The 17572-nt window shown below is 34.4% G+C and overlaps 2 protein-coding genes across 8 annotated transcripts in view; one reads left to right on the top strand and one right to left on the bottom strand.

Moving 5' to 3' along the window:
- The window catches only part of LOC114299806 (DEAD-box ATP-dependent RNA helicase 1), a 158395-nt gene that overhangs the window by 111145 nt on the left and 29678 nt on the right, over positions 1-17572 (top strand). The gene's annotated exons all lie outside the window — the stretch shown is intronic.
- On the bottom strand, positions 148-10505 carry LOC114301641 (protein NUCLEOLAR COMPLEX ASSOCIATED 4). Of its 6 annotated transcripts, none has more exons than XM_082893984.1 (15): positions 9940-10314; positions 9817-9852; positions 9558-9631; positions 7903-7964; positions 7705-7756; positions 7213-7313; positions 6307-6377; positions 5945-6046; positions 5452-5510; positions 5187-5361; positions 3159-3332; positions 2101-2269; positions 924-981; positions 680-785; positions 148-573 (listed from the first exon to the last, which is right to left on the bottom strand). In XM_082893984.1, exons 1-15 carry the CDS (start codon positions 10312-10314, stop codon positions 367-369), a joined length of 1821 nt encoding a protein of 606 aa, XP_082750110.1. In that variant the 3' UTR covers positions 148-366. The 6 variants fall into 6 exon arrangements, with proteins under 6 accessions (XP_082750110.1, XP_082750109.1, XP_082750111.1 ...); XM_082893983.1 differs by having other exon boundaries at positions 9760-9852; XM_082893985.1 differs by lacking the exon at positions 9817-9852 and having other exon boundaries at positions 9940-10505.

Consider the following 17572-nt stretch of genomic DNA (forward strand, 5'->3'; position numbering starts at 1 on the left):
GTTGAGAAAAAAAAAATCTCAAGACATTCGTACAACTAAATATAAATTAGAATAAAAATATTTGGAGACTGAATCTCAATGATTCATTGTCTTCCAAAAAATTATTATATTCACAACTATCACTATTATTACTCGTATTAACAACCGTTTGAGAAAAATCCCCATGAGAATGGATCCATTAATAAGTGAAATATTTGCAACTCCAATTACATTAACATCTATTAAAAATGAAAAGAAAAGAAAAGGAATTGTAGAGAAATATGAAAAGTGGAAAAAGAACCAGGTAAACGGCTTCCAAGCATATAAGCTACAAAATAGACATTGTCAATAAGTCAAAACTTGATAACAATAAAGACGCCACTTCCTTCACGAGCACTCAATTCGCTGGCGCTTTGCAGAACCATGACCGTGATCTTCAGATATGTCTATGTTTTTGTTATCAACACCACTAGTAAACAACTCGTCATTTTCTTTATATTTGAAAGTCCAACCAGCAAAATCAAACTCCGAGAACAAAGAGCTGGGAGTTGCCTTGTAGAATGCAAGTGGAAACTGTTTTACCCTTCGTCCAATCTGCAAAGTGGATTAAGTCTTTATTTGAATTGAATCACGTTAATGAAAGCATAATTGAATATTCTTTTTCTTTTTCTTTTTCTTGTGTAAATAGATGCAAATATACCTCCGCTCTAAATATTGTTGCATATGAACCAGAACTGAAATCTTTAACCGCAACTTCAGTCGTTTTGCTTCTTACTGTCAAATCGTTCTCAAGCAACAAAACAAATCTAAAAAAAGAAGAAAGTAGGTATTGTCAATGAAAAGGAAATGCCAAACAATGTAATTAAAACACATTATTCTAAAGAACACAAACAAGCATGCACATTCAAGAGAGGAAACAGAGATGATCAGGTTAAAGCATGCACCTTGATACAGGTGGGCAGTAGTGGTGACGGAGGGTATCAATCTCCCAAAGAGAACTTCCTGTACACATGTTGTCAATTGTTAGGCATTGTTTTCTTCTGAAAGACATAAAATGCTAACAAGAAAAGAAGAATAGCAGTCAAGAAGAATGAAAATTTATACATTAATCATACAGGATATTTGCGGACTGATGAAAGCAGGACAGTTACCAACTCAATAGTGAAATCAAAAGAATAACATGGTGTAAAAGGTACAAATTTGCAGTCACGTAATTGTCAATAAGTAGGACTCCCGGGTTTTTGTAGACTTCACAACAGATAATAGCAGACAAAAAGATATCAAATATCCATGAGCAACAGGGAAGCATTTAACTGAAAATTGCTTCAATCTGCGCATCCTTCTCACAGGCCAGAAAGCTGAATGAATCAACAAAGTACTCAAGGTGACTAGCTACCAATAAAGTCTACTCCCAATTAGTTGGGATTGACAATATCGATCCATCTCAATGTCCTCATTTATAAATACATACTAGAAGGCTACACACAAGTGCGATGCATGTACAGAAAAGATGGCTGTGACTGTCATCTGAGCAGTTGCATAAGGTTAATTTGGATATGAGAAAATGCGTGACATAGCTTCAAAACTTGTTCTGAATTGTGTGCTTTATATAATAGAATATATATATTGTTTTGAAATATAGAAACAGAGAGAGAGAAACAACAGAAGCACGTTCAAGAAAGTACTAGCCATTATAAGGTTTTCCAAACTCAGACAAAAACACAAAAGCGTGTATGCATATTAAAGATTTATTTGCATAAGAATAATTTGGATTTGAGAAAATGCATGTCATAGCTTCAAAACATGTTGTGAATTGTGTGCTTTATATAATGGAATATATATATATATATATATTGTTTTAAAATATAGAAGCAGAGTCAGAGAAACAATAGAACATACTCGTAGTTGTTCAGAGTAGAAGCATCACACAGAAAAAGGAGATTTTTATATATCTAAGAAAAGATAGAAAAACAACATGCTTTGACAGTGAATCCCCCCTACCCAACCTCAACTCTGTGGGTGTACTGTACATATGTTCATGGTGGTGCTGGTGGCATGAGTTGGGGCAAAGCAAAATATTCAAATACATGAAACTTTACAGATCTCGAAGCATAAACTTACTCATTGCATCAGTTTTTACAGGATTACTTTCCTCATTGTTGAAATGATCAATCCCTGATTTTTTACTAGATATTTCTGGTTCGGTAGATATTTCTGGTTTGGTACAGGAGTCCGCTGTTTCACCATCCTCCACTCTAGAATTATCCCTAGAAGTTCCATCACCATTCTCCTGCACAAATGTCGAAACTTCCTTGTTCTCAAATAGAAAATATTAAAAAATGCTGAGTGCAAGCTCTTCTGAATGCTGCTAAGATACATAAAGAGTAAAAAATAATCAAAAGATCAAATAGATATAAGGAGAACATGGTCCAACCCAAGTAAACTCAAATCTCTAAACTTTTAAGAATTGTAAAATATAATAAAATCTCTAAACTTAAAGAAATGTAAAATATTCCATTTCAGTTGAGACATGAGAGAGTGAGTAGCGTCTACCTATCAATTTCATAATTCTCCAGCTCACTATTCTATAAAGCATGAGCAGTTTCTACCTATCATATGAAATTTCCTTGCAATTCAAAACATATTTATCATTCACACACTGCAGTAAACAAATTTCTCCACTTTATGCACTTTGCTTTAACTATATTAGCAATGTTCATAAATGGTCGATTCAAGATAACAATGGCCACTTTAGCTGTAACCTAGGCATAATTTTCCACAATATGATTCAATAATACCACATCATCCTTGCTCATCTTGTACCTCTATTCTCCGGCACAAAGCTCTATAGCAAATGAATAGCAAAGTATATCTTCACAATTTTAACATTCGATTTACCTTCACTACATGCATTACTATCAATGACGTATTGGTCAACTTAAAAATTTATGTTAATTTTGCTATTATGAAAACATTGAGACCATGTATTTTGTTCTAGCATTTGAAGAGAGAGAGAGAGAGTCACAGTTTGTGTGTTTGCATGCCTAATAATATTATGCACAGCATAAGTCCCCAGTTTCATTTGCACGAATCCAACAACCATGATGTCATATATATTTTGCAAAGATTTCAAAGACAAACAATTACGTTGATACAAGAACTTAAGTGCAAATTGCTACCCGATGAACCAAACAGTTGATTGAAGGATGTCTCCGTAAAAGGTTGTGAATCAAAGCAATAATGACCAACGCTCCTGACGGAGGAACTGAAAGTGACAGTCTGCTCAATTTCTTCGCAAAAGCAGCAGCTAAATATGCTGGAAGAAGTGGTGATTTTAGGCATGAATCAAGAAGCTGCAAATAATATATTGCAAAAGTTAGAAAATTCAGCCCAAAATAAAATGAGTTTTTTTGTCCAAAATAACACTATTTTATGAAATAAAATAAAAAGGATTCCCAATCTAACACTCTTTAACAATTAATTCCCATTATAATGTTTTTTATGCCACCTATGTCACTTTGTTAGCTTTTTTTAATACTTTTTTACATGCCATGTTGGCATTTTTATTCTTCTATGTAACATTTAATTAAAACAAACCAACCTACATAACTGCCAATCCAAAACCATTGCTCACAGAAAGGGCAGCTGCCATATTCACAAAGTTAATCAAAGCCACAAGAAGTCCTACAATCAATTAAGTTCATTTTCAACTTGATTGCTTAATCAATATGTTGACCATAATAACTGCTCATGGTGCTGATAGACCCACTATTTATAGAACTGGGTTTTTTGAAAATGTAATCTTGCCACTTAAGAAAGAATATATATATTTACAAGTGCTTTAAAACTTTAGAAATAAAATATATATATTGATGTAGGACGAGTAGGGATTACCTTCCCACAAGTAATGAGCCGAGTTAAGTATACTAGCAGCAGCAACAATAGACTTATAGGGCTGGATTTAGTAGGATTTTATGGGAGCAAAAGTATTTAAAATAGGAGTTTAAAGATTTGTAAAAGGGTAGGGTTTTGGGAATGAAAACACAAGTGTTTAGGGGCTGTCGGGTGGCTGTTCTGAGCACTGTGAACAGTGACGCGAACAGTAGCCTTGTTGGATAGAAGAGGGGAGAGAGAGAGAGAGAGAGAGAGAGAGAGAGAAGGGGGGGGGCGCTTCACCCTCACAAGGGATAGGCCAATCACACAAACACAATCTCGAATTTTCATAATATTAACTCCTCTATTGAATTATTAAGATTACACATATATTTATAGGCTAATAACTCTCCTAATTTTGTAAGGACTATAACTCAAATTTAGAAACTAAAATTATTTACCAACTACTAATATTCTAGACCGACTATGATTTTCAATTCTACTTCAATCATAATGGGAAACTTTAATGACTTCTAATTCTACTTCAATATCAAAATAAGAAATTTAGACTTTTGACCTATATATAATGACCCATTTAATAACTTGGCTCAAAATAAAACCCATGGGAGACCCCTACAACCCATGTTTAACAATTATTGGAATTACCATCATCATATATTATAGTAGTTTCAAGTAGGAAGGAGTACAATTATGATTGAATATAAAATAAGTTGAAGAGTTACTAGGTGAACAAGGCCAACATCAAGATAATTATTACTACCTCCGTCCCAAATTATTTGTTTAGTACAGAAAACAAAAACTTAAAAATAATGACTGTGTCATAATTTTCAAAAAAAAAAAAAAAATTCCACAAATTAGAAGTACTTCATGAGATCTTTCAATTAGTGAAAAACATTTGAAAATTTTCGTGCGAGAATACATTATTTTTAAGTTATCATTTTTCATGCCGGACAAATAATTTGGGACAAAGGGAGTTAATTAATTACAGAATTCTACTAATTAGTACATATAAAAATATGTAAGTTCTACCCGGGGGGGGGGGGGGGGGGGGGGGGGGGTGTCCCCACCAGCTCCTCCCTGTATCCAACATTGACTGTACTGTGTAGATATATACACACACATGCACAAACACATAATTCGTAGATGTCACCTGGCTACTGAATGGAGAATGTTTATAAGCAAAACTAAAAACTATCCCAACAACATATTAAGATTCAGATTTTCACTAGACTACTGAGAAATGAACACGACACCCAAATTGGCCTAATATTTTTAGTTTACAAAACAATTAATTATAAACCACAAAAGATCACCTCAAAAAATTTTGCCCGATGCTTTGCCATAAAGATGGAGGGTACCAATAGTGCAAAAACCTTCTCGTAGAAGTTAGGATACTCAAGGCCATGCTGTGTCATAAGAATGTACAAGCTGCTAAGAGCCATGACACTGATAACACCTCCAATGTCATATGATCTCGTCAGAAAATCACTGCATATTGTGAGGTAAAGTATCAGATGTAAGTATAAATTAAGTAAGAAAGCTTAGAAAAGAAAACGATATCTCAGCATGCGGGCTCACCATAACATGATTGGGTTTGACAAATAAGGGATAACTGCCTGATGAAGTGTAACAAGAACCTGAACATCAGAAGACAGGCAGGGAAACACACGTCATAAGAAAGTTGTGATAAGGATTAAATGAAACTAATAACTCAAAAGAACAAAGAAAAAGCTACATAACGTAAAAATGAATGAAGAGTCAGATGGGCATAACTGGCAGCATGAAGCTAAGGGAAAGACGTGTTTTTAAACCAATCATTACCAAAAAGCAGTTTAGAGTTAGTGAAGTCTGAAAGATCAACTCAAATCCAATAATGAATTCACTTTATTGGCTCAAAATAAGCATAGAGAAAGAAATTAGAAAGTCAGTCTAAAAATCAATAGTGAAGACAAATCAAACCATGCACCAAAAGAGTCTAATTGGATCCAAACAATAAAAAACAAAAACAAAAAAACAAACTAAACAATCAATATGCACAAGAGCAAGAAGTAACTGTCACTATGAGGTTTACCTCCTTGTACAAATCAACCGGGAGTGGTAACCTAAGAAATGATATCCAAGCTTTAGTAAACTTCAATTTCATCTTTTTGGCAATATTAACTGCAGACAATACCTGAAAACAATAAAATCCTAAAACATTGGTACTGCAAATAAAGTATTACAAGAACCAGAAATACTTTTTGTGTATTACTTAGGTGTAAAAACAAAACAGTTCTAAAGAAAATAAGAAAAACAAAGACAAGAAATTATCAGTATGAGATTGGCTTGGAATACGTAGTTACTGAACAAAAAAATCTCTTTTCTAGAAGGGAAAAAAGAAACTTGAGATAATCCAATAATTCAACAAGATACATTATTGCTAGATTGTTCCACCTTGTTCTGTTTATCATCTGCTTTTGGATATTGAGAATGCTCTTTGTGATCACCTTCTTTAATAAAGACTCCTAATCAAAAAAAAAACAAACATAAGAATCTTGTCGCCACAAAACTAGAAGGTCATTTAAGAGCAAGGTAAAAATAACAAGAACCATGAACAGATACAGCAGAGGAAATTTAGAAAAAGAAAATTAGTGTTAAAGTCTGTCTAACATACATATATATGTATAAACACAATTATAAGCTTCCCATTTAGGGAAAGGACAGCTCTTCAAGCATGAAATAGTAGGAGCTCCATGGCATAAGGCTTGAACCTCACAATCCTTATTCTTTAAATAATTAAAAAAATTAAATATCCAAAAATATCACTATGTAGCACATACATATACAACAAAATGCACTGATGATATACATGAACATACAGGCATGTGTGTGTGCACTTGTGTATGTTTTCCACTCTAACCATAATATGTAGCCAAAGAATGTTTTGTTTACTAGTAGTTCTAATCTTAACAAATATTAGAAGTTCAGAAGAAACCACATTCTGGGAGCAGCTTAAAACCTTCTCATCTTAGGGAAGAAAAAGAAAGAATTCCTTGTAATGCCGCATGCCTAGAATAACCATAATTGGGCGCACCTTGCATTGTATAAGCAAAATTCAAATTGAAAGAAACATGTTACATCTAGTCAGCACATCTAGTCAGCACTTGTCCCAGGCAAATAGACAGAAGAAAATTTATGTTTTTGCCATCTAATTCCAAGCTAAAGACCAGAATTCACAGATTTGATGCATCCTAATAATGTATAACAAAATTTACAGCTAATTTAACAGAAATGAAGTATTGTAAAATAGAAAATAGAGAGAATTACAAACTTCCGTATTAAACAGAAGCAGGGAGTCACCTGATCCATTCCACATCTCATGTTCAGCTTTCTCATCCGTGCCTTCTAAAGGGGGGATGTGTGATAAGATACGATATATCTTGTGAATAGGGAGCTCTACACTGCAACACACCAGCAAGACTTCAGTGCTTTTGTGTGTTTTTTTTGTTTTTTTTTTAATATAGGCTAGGTTCACTAGAATAAAATTCTAAAACGACACACGTCTACATAAAAAAGCGAAATTGAAAATTTCTAATGTATTTAAAAGCCAAACAGAGAACAATGCCAGTCATCAAACCACCTAACACTTCAATTGCACATGCAACACGTTCAAGCAACCATGTGACTGTGAAGCAGGCTTCACTACAAATACCATTCATGTGAAATCAAGCAGTGAGTAACCACTCATTTAATTTATTTCACATCCAAATCTTATCACAAAGAAGAGGAGAGCAAAGATTAGAGAAAAGGTTAATCTGCACAGAAAGGGCTGTTTATAAAAGTAACACTAACCTTGTTCTTGAATGACTTTTGTTGTTGCCGTCTACACTCACAATTTTATTGTCTATAGAGGAGGGAAATTGTAGACCAGATTAGAAAATAACAAAACTATGAGTACAAAATGTAACAAAAGAATAACTAAGAAAACAAAAGGTTGATGCCTGAATTTGAAAATTACTAACACAATTAACAAATATGCAGAATAAGTACCAGAAATGTCTTTCGCCCCCTGAGTTCGAGCCAACTTTTCTATAGTGATGTAAGTAAAATAACTGTACCAAGAAGGAATTATAGTATCCATGAACAAAATTTCATTTGGAAACTTATATACTTATAGGTACGATATTCCCCTAAAATTTATCCCAGACAATAATTAAATCAATGAAAGACAATAAAATTTATGCAAAAATGATAAGCCTGTAACATGAGACAGAATTTTCAGAATTCAAAGTTTCAAAACTGGGCTTCTAAATATAACTAATCCAAAAATGGAAGCAAGTATCTGAGGCTGAGTTGCTTGGACATTGCATTTTACTTTGTGTTTACCTATGAAGCACAGATACTTCTAAAAGGGAGGCTTATCCATATTGGATACCAACACTCCTTAGATACTCGCAGATGCGTATCCGATACTTAATAAAAGTATTGGATACTTCTTAATTTAATTTTCATTAATTTTGAAATATCGGATACTTAATTTTGAAGTATCAGATACTCTAAGTCATGTATTACATCTTTTACAAAATTAGAATAACATTTCTTGCATAGCATTATAATATAATTGAGAGGATAAATGCAAGAATATTTTTCCAATACTTAGCTTAGTTCTTTAATAAAAAGAACATGATGAGCTAAAGTAATAAAATTTGTCAAATTGGTGTATCCTTATTGTATCATGCTTGTCCCCTATAACTACATAGAACATAATGATTAACAAAAGAATATAACAATAGTAAAATTAATACCATCAATAAAATACACAAGAAAACTTGCATACGACATTTTTGACTAGTGCAAAATGGAAAAACAGGGACAAATTGTGGATTGGTCTATTATTGTAATATAAACATACTAGACTTGATATTAAAATGAAACATTTACAAGACCAATTGAAAATTAAAAAAGTAAATTAGCTATTGGCTTAAATTAATACTTAATTCTTAAAGATTAATAGTTAACATTACGAAATTATAGTATAATTTCTCAACATTCTTCTGCTTATGTGTTACTCACTAGTAATTAAAAAAAATTTAATATTTTTTTTACAAACGTATCCTAGCCATACCCATATCTTATTTTTTTAGGTTTTGTCGTATCACCGTATATGTATTTCATATTGATATCCGTACTTCCTAAGTGTTTACCATATGTAATTGAGAAAACAACAATACCACATGCACCGCCTTGTGCACAACTTGGTGAATGTGTGGACGACATTCACACGTCGTGCAAAAAGTTATCCAAAAAATTTGTGTGGGCAGTTTTTCTATTCAGAAAAAGATTAGAGATTGTTCCTGGATAACATGTCATGTATTGGTACTTGGATACATGGAGCATGCTCCATGATTTTGTACTTCTAAGGTTCAATCATCCCTTGATGATGATAATAATAATAATAATAACAAAATTTATGTTACAAAAAAGTATATACAAATAAATGTATATACACCGCATGCATTTCAACTGACTGTGATAAAAATCTAAGCCATCAAATATGCACAGCATGAATTGATATTGTGTTACCGATAGCCCTAAAATAACAAGTGTTGGTTCATAAATATGCAACCATGTAAAAATTATGAATCCCCCAAGAAGGAGAAGGAGAAGAGAGCAACAAGTGAAGATAATGGTGTACACATACATACCGGATGTCAATGTAGTTGAAGTACTTTGACACAAGTAAATCTAAGAAAATTTCAATTCCCACAGTTGAATGAAGCTGCAAATGGAAGCAAAACGAGAAATGGAATTAGGGGTATGTGACAACAATAATAACAACAACAACGGAAAGTAGAAAGGTTAGAGTCATACAATTATTACTTGAGAAAAATGAAGCAACAAACTTACAATGCTGTAAATAAACCTGTGGTATATAGAGGAGTGAAACCTTCCCCCATTCCCAACCTTGACGAACTCCATTATCGTATCCAACACAAGTTCCTAATAAAATTATATTCCAAAAAAAAAATGATAAATTAAATTGACGGTGCCTAGAGAAGAAGATGGAAATGAATGAATGAATGTTACCCTGAGAGCTTCTTCGGATTGGGGAGATACGGCAATATCGACGACGGAATTGACAAAATCATCGAACTTGGATCGGAGCCAAGTGCGGTAGATGAATTCGGGATCTTGGGGGTCGCCTTGGGGGTGGGAAGGAAGGTCGGGGAGGATAGGAGTGAAGAAAGACTGAACGGAGAGAAGAGCTTCGAGGGCGTAGTACGGCGGAGAGGTACCGGAGCAGACGAAGCTCATGAGGAGAGGTAGGTTGTTGATGTGAGCCCTGGAAGACAGAAGCTGGTGGCCTAGGGTTTTCAGCTCTGAAATACTGTATTTCTCTCTCTTGTTCTTCTTCTTCTTCTTCTTCTTCTTCTTCTTCTTCTTTGATAGAATGGAAGCCATTGTTGGGGTTTGCGAGATGCTCTAATCTACTCTACTCTACTCTACACTACTCTTGTTGGAAATCTGAACGAAGAAACAGAGAGAGACAAAGAATAACGAAGAAGATCAGATACTTCCTTCCTTCCTTCTACATACAAAAACACTCACACAGAAAGTTGGAAAAACCCTGCCTCCCTCCCTCCCTCCCTCCCTCTGCGGCGCTCGAGTCGAGTTCTGTGATCAAACGTGATTTTGGGCTCTGTTTGGCACACAGGCTCTTGTTATCTTGTCCTGAGTTAAGACTTTTCTTGCACCAACTCGGATTACCCTACCCATGCCCAGATTAGTGGAGACGAGACGAGGGCCTTGTTTGGTAGGGTTTATTTTCAATTTATTTTAATTTTTAACTTAGTTTAAGTTATTTTGATATGTTTGATTCAGTTTAACAATACAGTTTATAATTTTTTGTAAGTCAAAAATCAACTTATTCTTTGAGTGGGGATGAGAAGTTTGATTTATAAGTCAAAAATCAGTTATGTTCACAACTATAAATTATAAGCTGTTAAACTATAAAGTATAATCACTTTCCCACAGCTCTACCAAACGGCTCACGTTTGTTTGGTCATGTAAGTGCAGGGAACTCATCAACAGGTAAACCAAGAATCAAGATGGGCTTAGCCTCCAGGCCCGGCTCGCTCTAAATTTCAAGGCTCACTCCCGTCTCAGATCTAGGGTCATGGGCTTAGGCCAACTAATGAGATAGGATTGGAACGGTCCATCGTAAAATTTTAAATTCCATCTCTACTCACGGCTTCCAATCATGTGCCCAATTAGATTTGGGCCCAAATGGGCTTGTCTTGGCCCTAGTTTAGCGTTTTCATTAAATTCAACATTTATTAGTGTTCTATTCACTTATTTTTATCGATAATATTACATGCACTAATTAATATAAATACTAGTGTACTAACTAGTGTTATGTCATTTTTAATGATCGCACGTATTATATAAATTGTAAATACTCAAAACCTCTAAAATTATATTACATCATCTTTATAGTTTTATTAAATTCAATATATGCACACATTTAATATAAGTTTTACTAAAAATACATATGCGCACAAAAAGTTGAGAGACAGAAATGAAGAATAACCCCATAAATCAATAAAATCCAACAAGAATAAAAAATATAGTATGAGAGCAAACAAATGATTTTGATTTGGAAAAAAACATGGGACATTTTGAGATTCCGCATGAGCCAAATAATTTCTCCCAATCACGAGTAGGTAATGATTGGGTCTGGAGGTTTACTCCCTCCCAAGTCTCAAGTTCGAATCCCATAGCTAGCAAATGCATACTTTGCGCCCACAGACTATAAGGCATAAGCCCTGTTTCAGAAAGCCGTGTTTCAGAAAGCTTGTTTGGCCTGTAGGAATTTAATCTAGTGCGCATAAGATGGCTTAGAATACCTTGCATAACAAAAAAAATATATAATTAAAATAATTTCTCCCAAACTTGTGATTCCCCCAAACATAGCATTGTCATAGGGTTAGGAGGATGTTACCTATCCAACTTTGCGCTAAAAATTGTAATAGCTACTACTAGCATCTCATATATATATATATATATTAGTATAAGTGATGTTTTTGCCTTATTTAGGTGACAAATTCTAAAGGCTTAGGGTGTGTTTGGTTTGTGTTTTGAGATAAAAAAAAAAAATTAAAAATTAGGGGGTGAGTTAAAAAAAAAAAAATTAGCAAACATTGATTTATGAGCCTCTTCCAAAATTCTTCTTTTCAGCTCGGCATCATTAGGAACACAAAGTCTCCCTTGGAATTTCAAGACTTGTTCTTCAATTATAAATCCCGATCTGGGCTTAGTTTCAAACTTATCACACATTTTCTTTAGAAATTAATCATCTCTCTATTTCTGTTTAATCTCTTCAATGATCGCTAGTTGTGTGAACATTGCGGCTAAAACACTGTCTTGCCCATGACACACAACTTCTATTTCAAGTCTGTTTAGATCTTGTAGAATTTCCTTTCAGTCAGTCAACAAACATGCTAAGGTTCCTACATTCCTTCTGCGAGAGATTTTTTTGCGAATGTAAAAGGTGTCGTCACAAACAAAAAATTTAAAAAATAAAAAACCAATATTGTTTTGATTTAACATTTATTTTTTCACCCATTTTTTCATCTTCCTATCTCTCTGTCTCTTTCTTTCTTTCTCTCTCTCTCTCTCGCTAATCTCTCTTCTCTTTCTCTCTCTCTTTTTCACTCATCACTTTTTGTCTGTCTGTCTGTCTTTCTCTCACACTCTCTCTATCTTTCCCCCCCACTATGTTCGCGTTGCTCACTCTCTCCCTTCCCTCTTCTTGATTTACCGATCTCCCTCTCAATTTATCAATCTATTTTTTCTCTATCTCGCTCTTTCTCATCTCTTTTCTCTTTCAATCGCTCATCTCTCATTTCTCTTAATCACTCATCCATTTCTCCTAGCCTATTGTTGTCGAAAAAGAGAAAAGTCAAAAAATAAAATGGGCCATTCTCTCTCTCTCTCTCTATCTCTCTCTCTCTTTCTCTCTGTGTATGTCTCTCGCTTATTTCTCTTCTATATCTTTCACTCATTGCTCTTCTCTCTGGCTCTCTCATATCTCTTCGCTCTCTTTCTCTCTTGCTCATTTCTCTTTTCTCTCTCTCTTTGTCTATCTCTCACTCATCTCTTGTTTCTCTCTTTTTTTTCTCTCTCTATCTATTTCTCTTTATCATTCATCTCTCTTCTCTCTCAATCACACTCATCTTTTTCTCTTAGCCCATTGTTGTTGAAAGAGAAAAAAGTCAAAAAATGAAATGGGTCTCTCTCTGTCTCTCTTTATCTGTGTGTCTCTCACTCATCTCTCTTCTCTATCTCTCTCATCTCTCTCTCTTACTCGTCTCTCTTCTTTCTCTTTCTATATATATATATATATATATCTCTTGTTCATCTCTTTTTCGCTCTTTTTCTCACTCTCTTTGTCTATCTTTTGCTAATCATCTATTGTTTCTTTATATTTTTCTGTTTCTCTCTCTCTCTAGCTCTCATTCCGCAACAAAATGGACACAGAGGTTTTTAGCAAAAAAATGAGTTTTTTTGCAATGACAACCTCCTCCCGTCACAAATAAAGGTTTTTGGTGATGACAATCCACCATCGCAAATAAAAAAATTAGTTAAACAACGTCGTTTTATTGTTTAAATTGTCATTTGTGACGGTGAAGCTTGAAGTCGAAAAACAAAAAAACAAAATCTGAGCGCTACTTTTTTTTTCCCTCCGTGCTCATTTTCCCCCCCTTCAACCAAAAATCTCTAATTTTTGAACCAAAAACCCTATAAAAAATCCCCATCTCTTCTCTCTCTCTCTTGATTGACTATGAGCAGCGGCAGACGGCGGCGAGCATCGAATTGACGGCGTGCATCGAATTGACGGCGTCAAGCGATGGCATCGAGCAGTGTGAGACGGCATCGAGCAGCGTGTGACGGCGGCAAGCGAGCGATGACGGTGCGGCATGTCTCTCTTCAATTCAATTCTCTCAGTTAGTCTCAATCTCTGAACTAGGTTAGCTATTCTTTTTCTTCGTCTTCACGTCTCTACTCTACCGGGTTAGCTGAAATTTTTGTTTAATTTTATAAATTCATTGAAAATTATGTCATATGGATTTGAGAGATTGTCATGAGAGGAGGGAGGGAGCATATATAATTTTCTTTAACTTGACTATCACAAGAGATCTTAGATTTGAAATTAGCATATTGAAATTTAATGGAATGATAGTGGAAGAAGAAGAAGAAGACTCCATGGATGTAACATTTCTTCAATTTCCTACCTGATTATAATATTTATTGTGTAATGAAGCAAAGAGATTGCTTCCTTTGTGCTTTAGTGCTGACGTCTATTTGCTTTCATTTTTACTTTTTTTTAGTTTTTACATGGCGAAAAAATTGTATGTGATCTAACTCGAGTATTCTATTTGTAATTTTTTCTTGCCAACAAGTCTATAAAACTTGGTAAACATATTTCTTTTTTGATTAAACTAGGTAAACAGATTTTGATGTGATATTGGGACCACAATGCAATGAATGTGGTGCAAACAATTCTATGATTTTAGGGCAATAACGGAGAAGTGGATCAAAAACTAAAAGTGTTTCTGGATATTAGATTTGTAGAGGAATTTATTGAAGAAAAAATTAAAAAGAAAGGGAATTTTTTTTTACTTTTGCAAGGTTATTTATTTATTTATTTTCCATTTCTTCCATAAATTTCTGATCCAAACACACAGGGGCTTAAGATTGAGAATGATTTGGGAAGGAAAGCTCTACTAGTTGTTGCATTACTTATTTCAAACGACAATTACCCATAAACTTGGACAATCATGGTTCTAAACTTCATGTACCAACCATCTTCTGTACATTAATTCAAATGAATTTTAATGTCATTGATCAATTTAGTTAGTGTGGGAATTTTCCTACTAATCTTTGCGAGCCTTTGTCTGCTTTCACAGAATATGGGCTACACACACTGATAAACTTAGCAATCTTCTGTTTTAGTATCGTGATAAATTGTGAAACAACATTGGGCTGAGTGAGCACTTTTATCTTGTAATGAAACAATTACATATTTGAGGAATGAAACTCCATTACTGTAGATACTACAAGGAATTTGAAACAAGTTTTCCTTCAACATAAGATGTGCATACTTCAGCCAATGTCATTATTTATAGCTTATTCCCTCCACCCCTAGGCACGAGAGACTTGTGGGAGAATACGGGACTCGAATCGGATTCCCGGTTTGGGAGTTAGAGGTAGATTTCGATCTACGTAAACTAATTCTTGAAGAAACTTAGAATTCGAGGTGTTAACGGCCCAAAATCACCAAATGTTGTCGGATTAGCATGAAACTTGGCACACACGACTTCCTAGGCATGAGAGGCTTGCAGGAGAAGACGAGACTCGAATCGGGTTCCCGGTTTGGGAGTTAGAGCAAGATTTCGGTCTAGGCAAACTAGTTCCTTAAGAAACTTAGAATTCGAGGTGTTGATGCCCCAAAATCACCAAACGGCGTCGAATTAGCACGAAAATTGGCATATACAACCGCCTAGGCACGAGAGACTTGTAGGAGAAGACGGGACACGAATCGGGTTCTCGGTTTGGGAGTTAGAGCCGGATTTTGGTCTAAGCAAACTAGTTCTTTACGAAACTTAGAATTTGAGGTGTTAACTTCCCAAAATCACCAAACGGCGTCGGATTAGCACGAAACTTGGCACATACAACCGCCTAGGCATGAGAGACTTGTGGGAGAAGACAGGACTCGAATCGGGTTCCCAGTTTGGGAGTTAGAGCTGGATTTCGGTTTAGGCAAACTAGTTTCTTAAGAAACTTAGAATTCAATGTGTTAACACCCCAAAATCACCAAACAGTGTCGAAGTAGCACGAAACTTGGCACACATAGCCGCCTTGGCACGAGAGACTTGTGAAAGAATATGAGACTCGAATCGGGTTCCTAGTTTGGGAGTTAGAGCCAGATTTTGCTTTGGGCAAAATTATTTACTTAGTTATCTTTGTAATTGTATAGTAGTTAAATTTTTATTTTTATTTTTGTAATTAACATATTAACACATAATTATATTGTCATTAATTATTTTTGCTTTTTGTTTTCAGATATTTCCCGAGTAGGATTTTGCTTCTTGTGGAATGCATATCTGTGAAAAATGTGACTAACTTTTGTTTTTGTTACCCACGGAGAATGATGAGAAAAACTTTTGTTTTTGGTTTATATTATTTTGAATTGTGAACAACATTATATATTTAAACATTAAATGTATTGTGCAACATTATGCAGTGGGGTAATTTTGTTGATGTCTAGTTATAAATGCAAGAATATTCCTATTATGGAGAAAGTGTTATTTCTATACATGAATTTTTATATTATTATGCAATTATTGGTTTCGTTTTCAATTTTTTTCATTTAATATAGGTAATTTGAATATTTTCAATAATTTTATTGTAGTTTTTTTTTTTGGGGGGGGGGGCTGCGACGGCACCACAATGTCTCAAAAAACATTAGAGTTAAAATGTATTTTTTTTGGCGACATAGGCAATGCCATCGCAAAAGAATTTTAGTGACAGAGGTCATGCCGTCGCAAAAATAAAATAAAATATCACAACAACATTTTTTTGCCCTCTCAAATAAATTTTTTTGTGACGGTATAACATTGCCGTTGCAAAAGGTCTCAATTTTTACATATTATAGGCGATAGTAAAACGATGTCGCAAAATCCAACATTTACTGTCGCAAAAAATAGACGATGGCATCATGCTGTCGCTAAAACGTTTTAGCAACACCCTCTGTTGTGACCCCCGCTTTGCTGTCACTAAAAGTCATCTGCCGTCGCTAAAAGTTTTTTGAGATGGCATTAGAAGTATTAGCGAAGGTTAACTTACTTTGAGGTTTCATTGGAAACATGCCTGATCAACATGGCTTTTGGTGGAAATCTCTGAGAGTTTTGGGACAAGTAGCTATCCCCGTAGACTTGGCTTGATTAATTGAACACAGTTTTGTTTGATTGAACACAATTTTGTTTTAAGGGTAAAAAAGAAAAAAACAATTAAACACAATTTTGTTTAATTAAAGGGTGATTCTACTTACACCATTACTTGATCTTTTTACATGCTTCATATGAGTTTTTTTTTTTCCCTTTAATTTTATCCATGTGAGAAATTACCTTCAAGGACAAAACACTAAAATTAAATATATTTTGTTACCTCCTTACACCCCTTGGTCTTTAATCCCCACTCCTCATTTTCTTTTCTTAATTTTTTTTCTCTTACATATCTCTTTTCAAAAAGTAAGAATCATAGTATTTTGATCATTAAAGAAAGCAATAGATGAAGAAACGGTGGTGAAGAACCATCAAAGAATTGAAATGTTGAGTTTTTTAATTTTATTTATTTGATAGGTTTTTGTTTTGTTTTTCTGGACTGGTGTTTGACTTTCGTTTGGTGTTTCGAAATCGAACAAATAAAATAGTCTGACATTACATTGCCAAACAAAATATATAGGTCTGGTAACCAATTACCGAATAAAATATAGATTTCCAGCAACCCCAAACCAAATGTTTTTAATTTGTTTGGTTTCTCATTACCATGTATTTTCAGTTTTTTTTTGCCTGGAAGGATTATACTTATACTCATTGCAACAACACAAGTACTGCAATATTAGTGGACTCTAGTCAAGAATTCATTACAGACAAAG

This window comes from Camellia sinensis, chromosome 11 (assembly GCF_055761805.1).
Source record: "Camellia sinensis isolate YWXY chromosome 11, ASM5576180v1, whole genome shotgun sequence".
Lineage (NCBI taxonomy): Eukaryota > Viridiplantae > Streptophyta > Magnoliopsida > Ericales > Theaceae > Camellia > Camellia sinensis.

What these genes read in the sequence shown, in the direction of transcription:
- LOC114301641 (XM_082893983.1), bottom strand. Translation starts at nt 10,314, where the DNA reads ATGGCTTCCATTCTATCAAAGAAGAAGAAGAAGAAGAAGAAGAAGAAG. An exon ending in AAAAGTCATTCAAGAACAAG is followed by an intron (nt 7,314 to 7,704) that starts GTTAGTGTTACT and finishes GGTGTGTTGCAG; the next exon opens with TGTAGAGCTCCCTATTCACA. An exon ending in CAACAATATTTAGAGCGGAG is followed by an intron (nt 574 to 679) that starts GTATATTTGCAT and finishes TCCACTTTGCAG; the next exon opens with ATTGGACGAAGGGTAAAACA.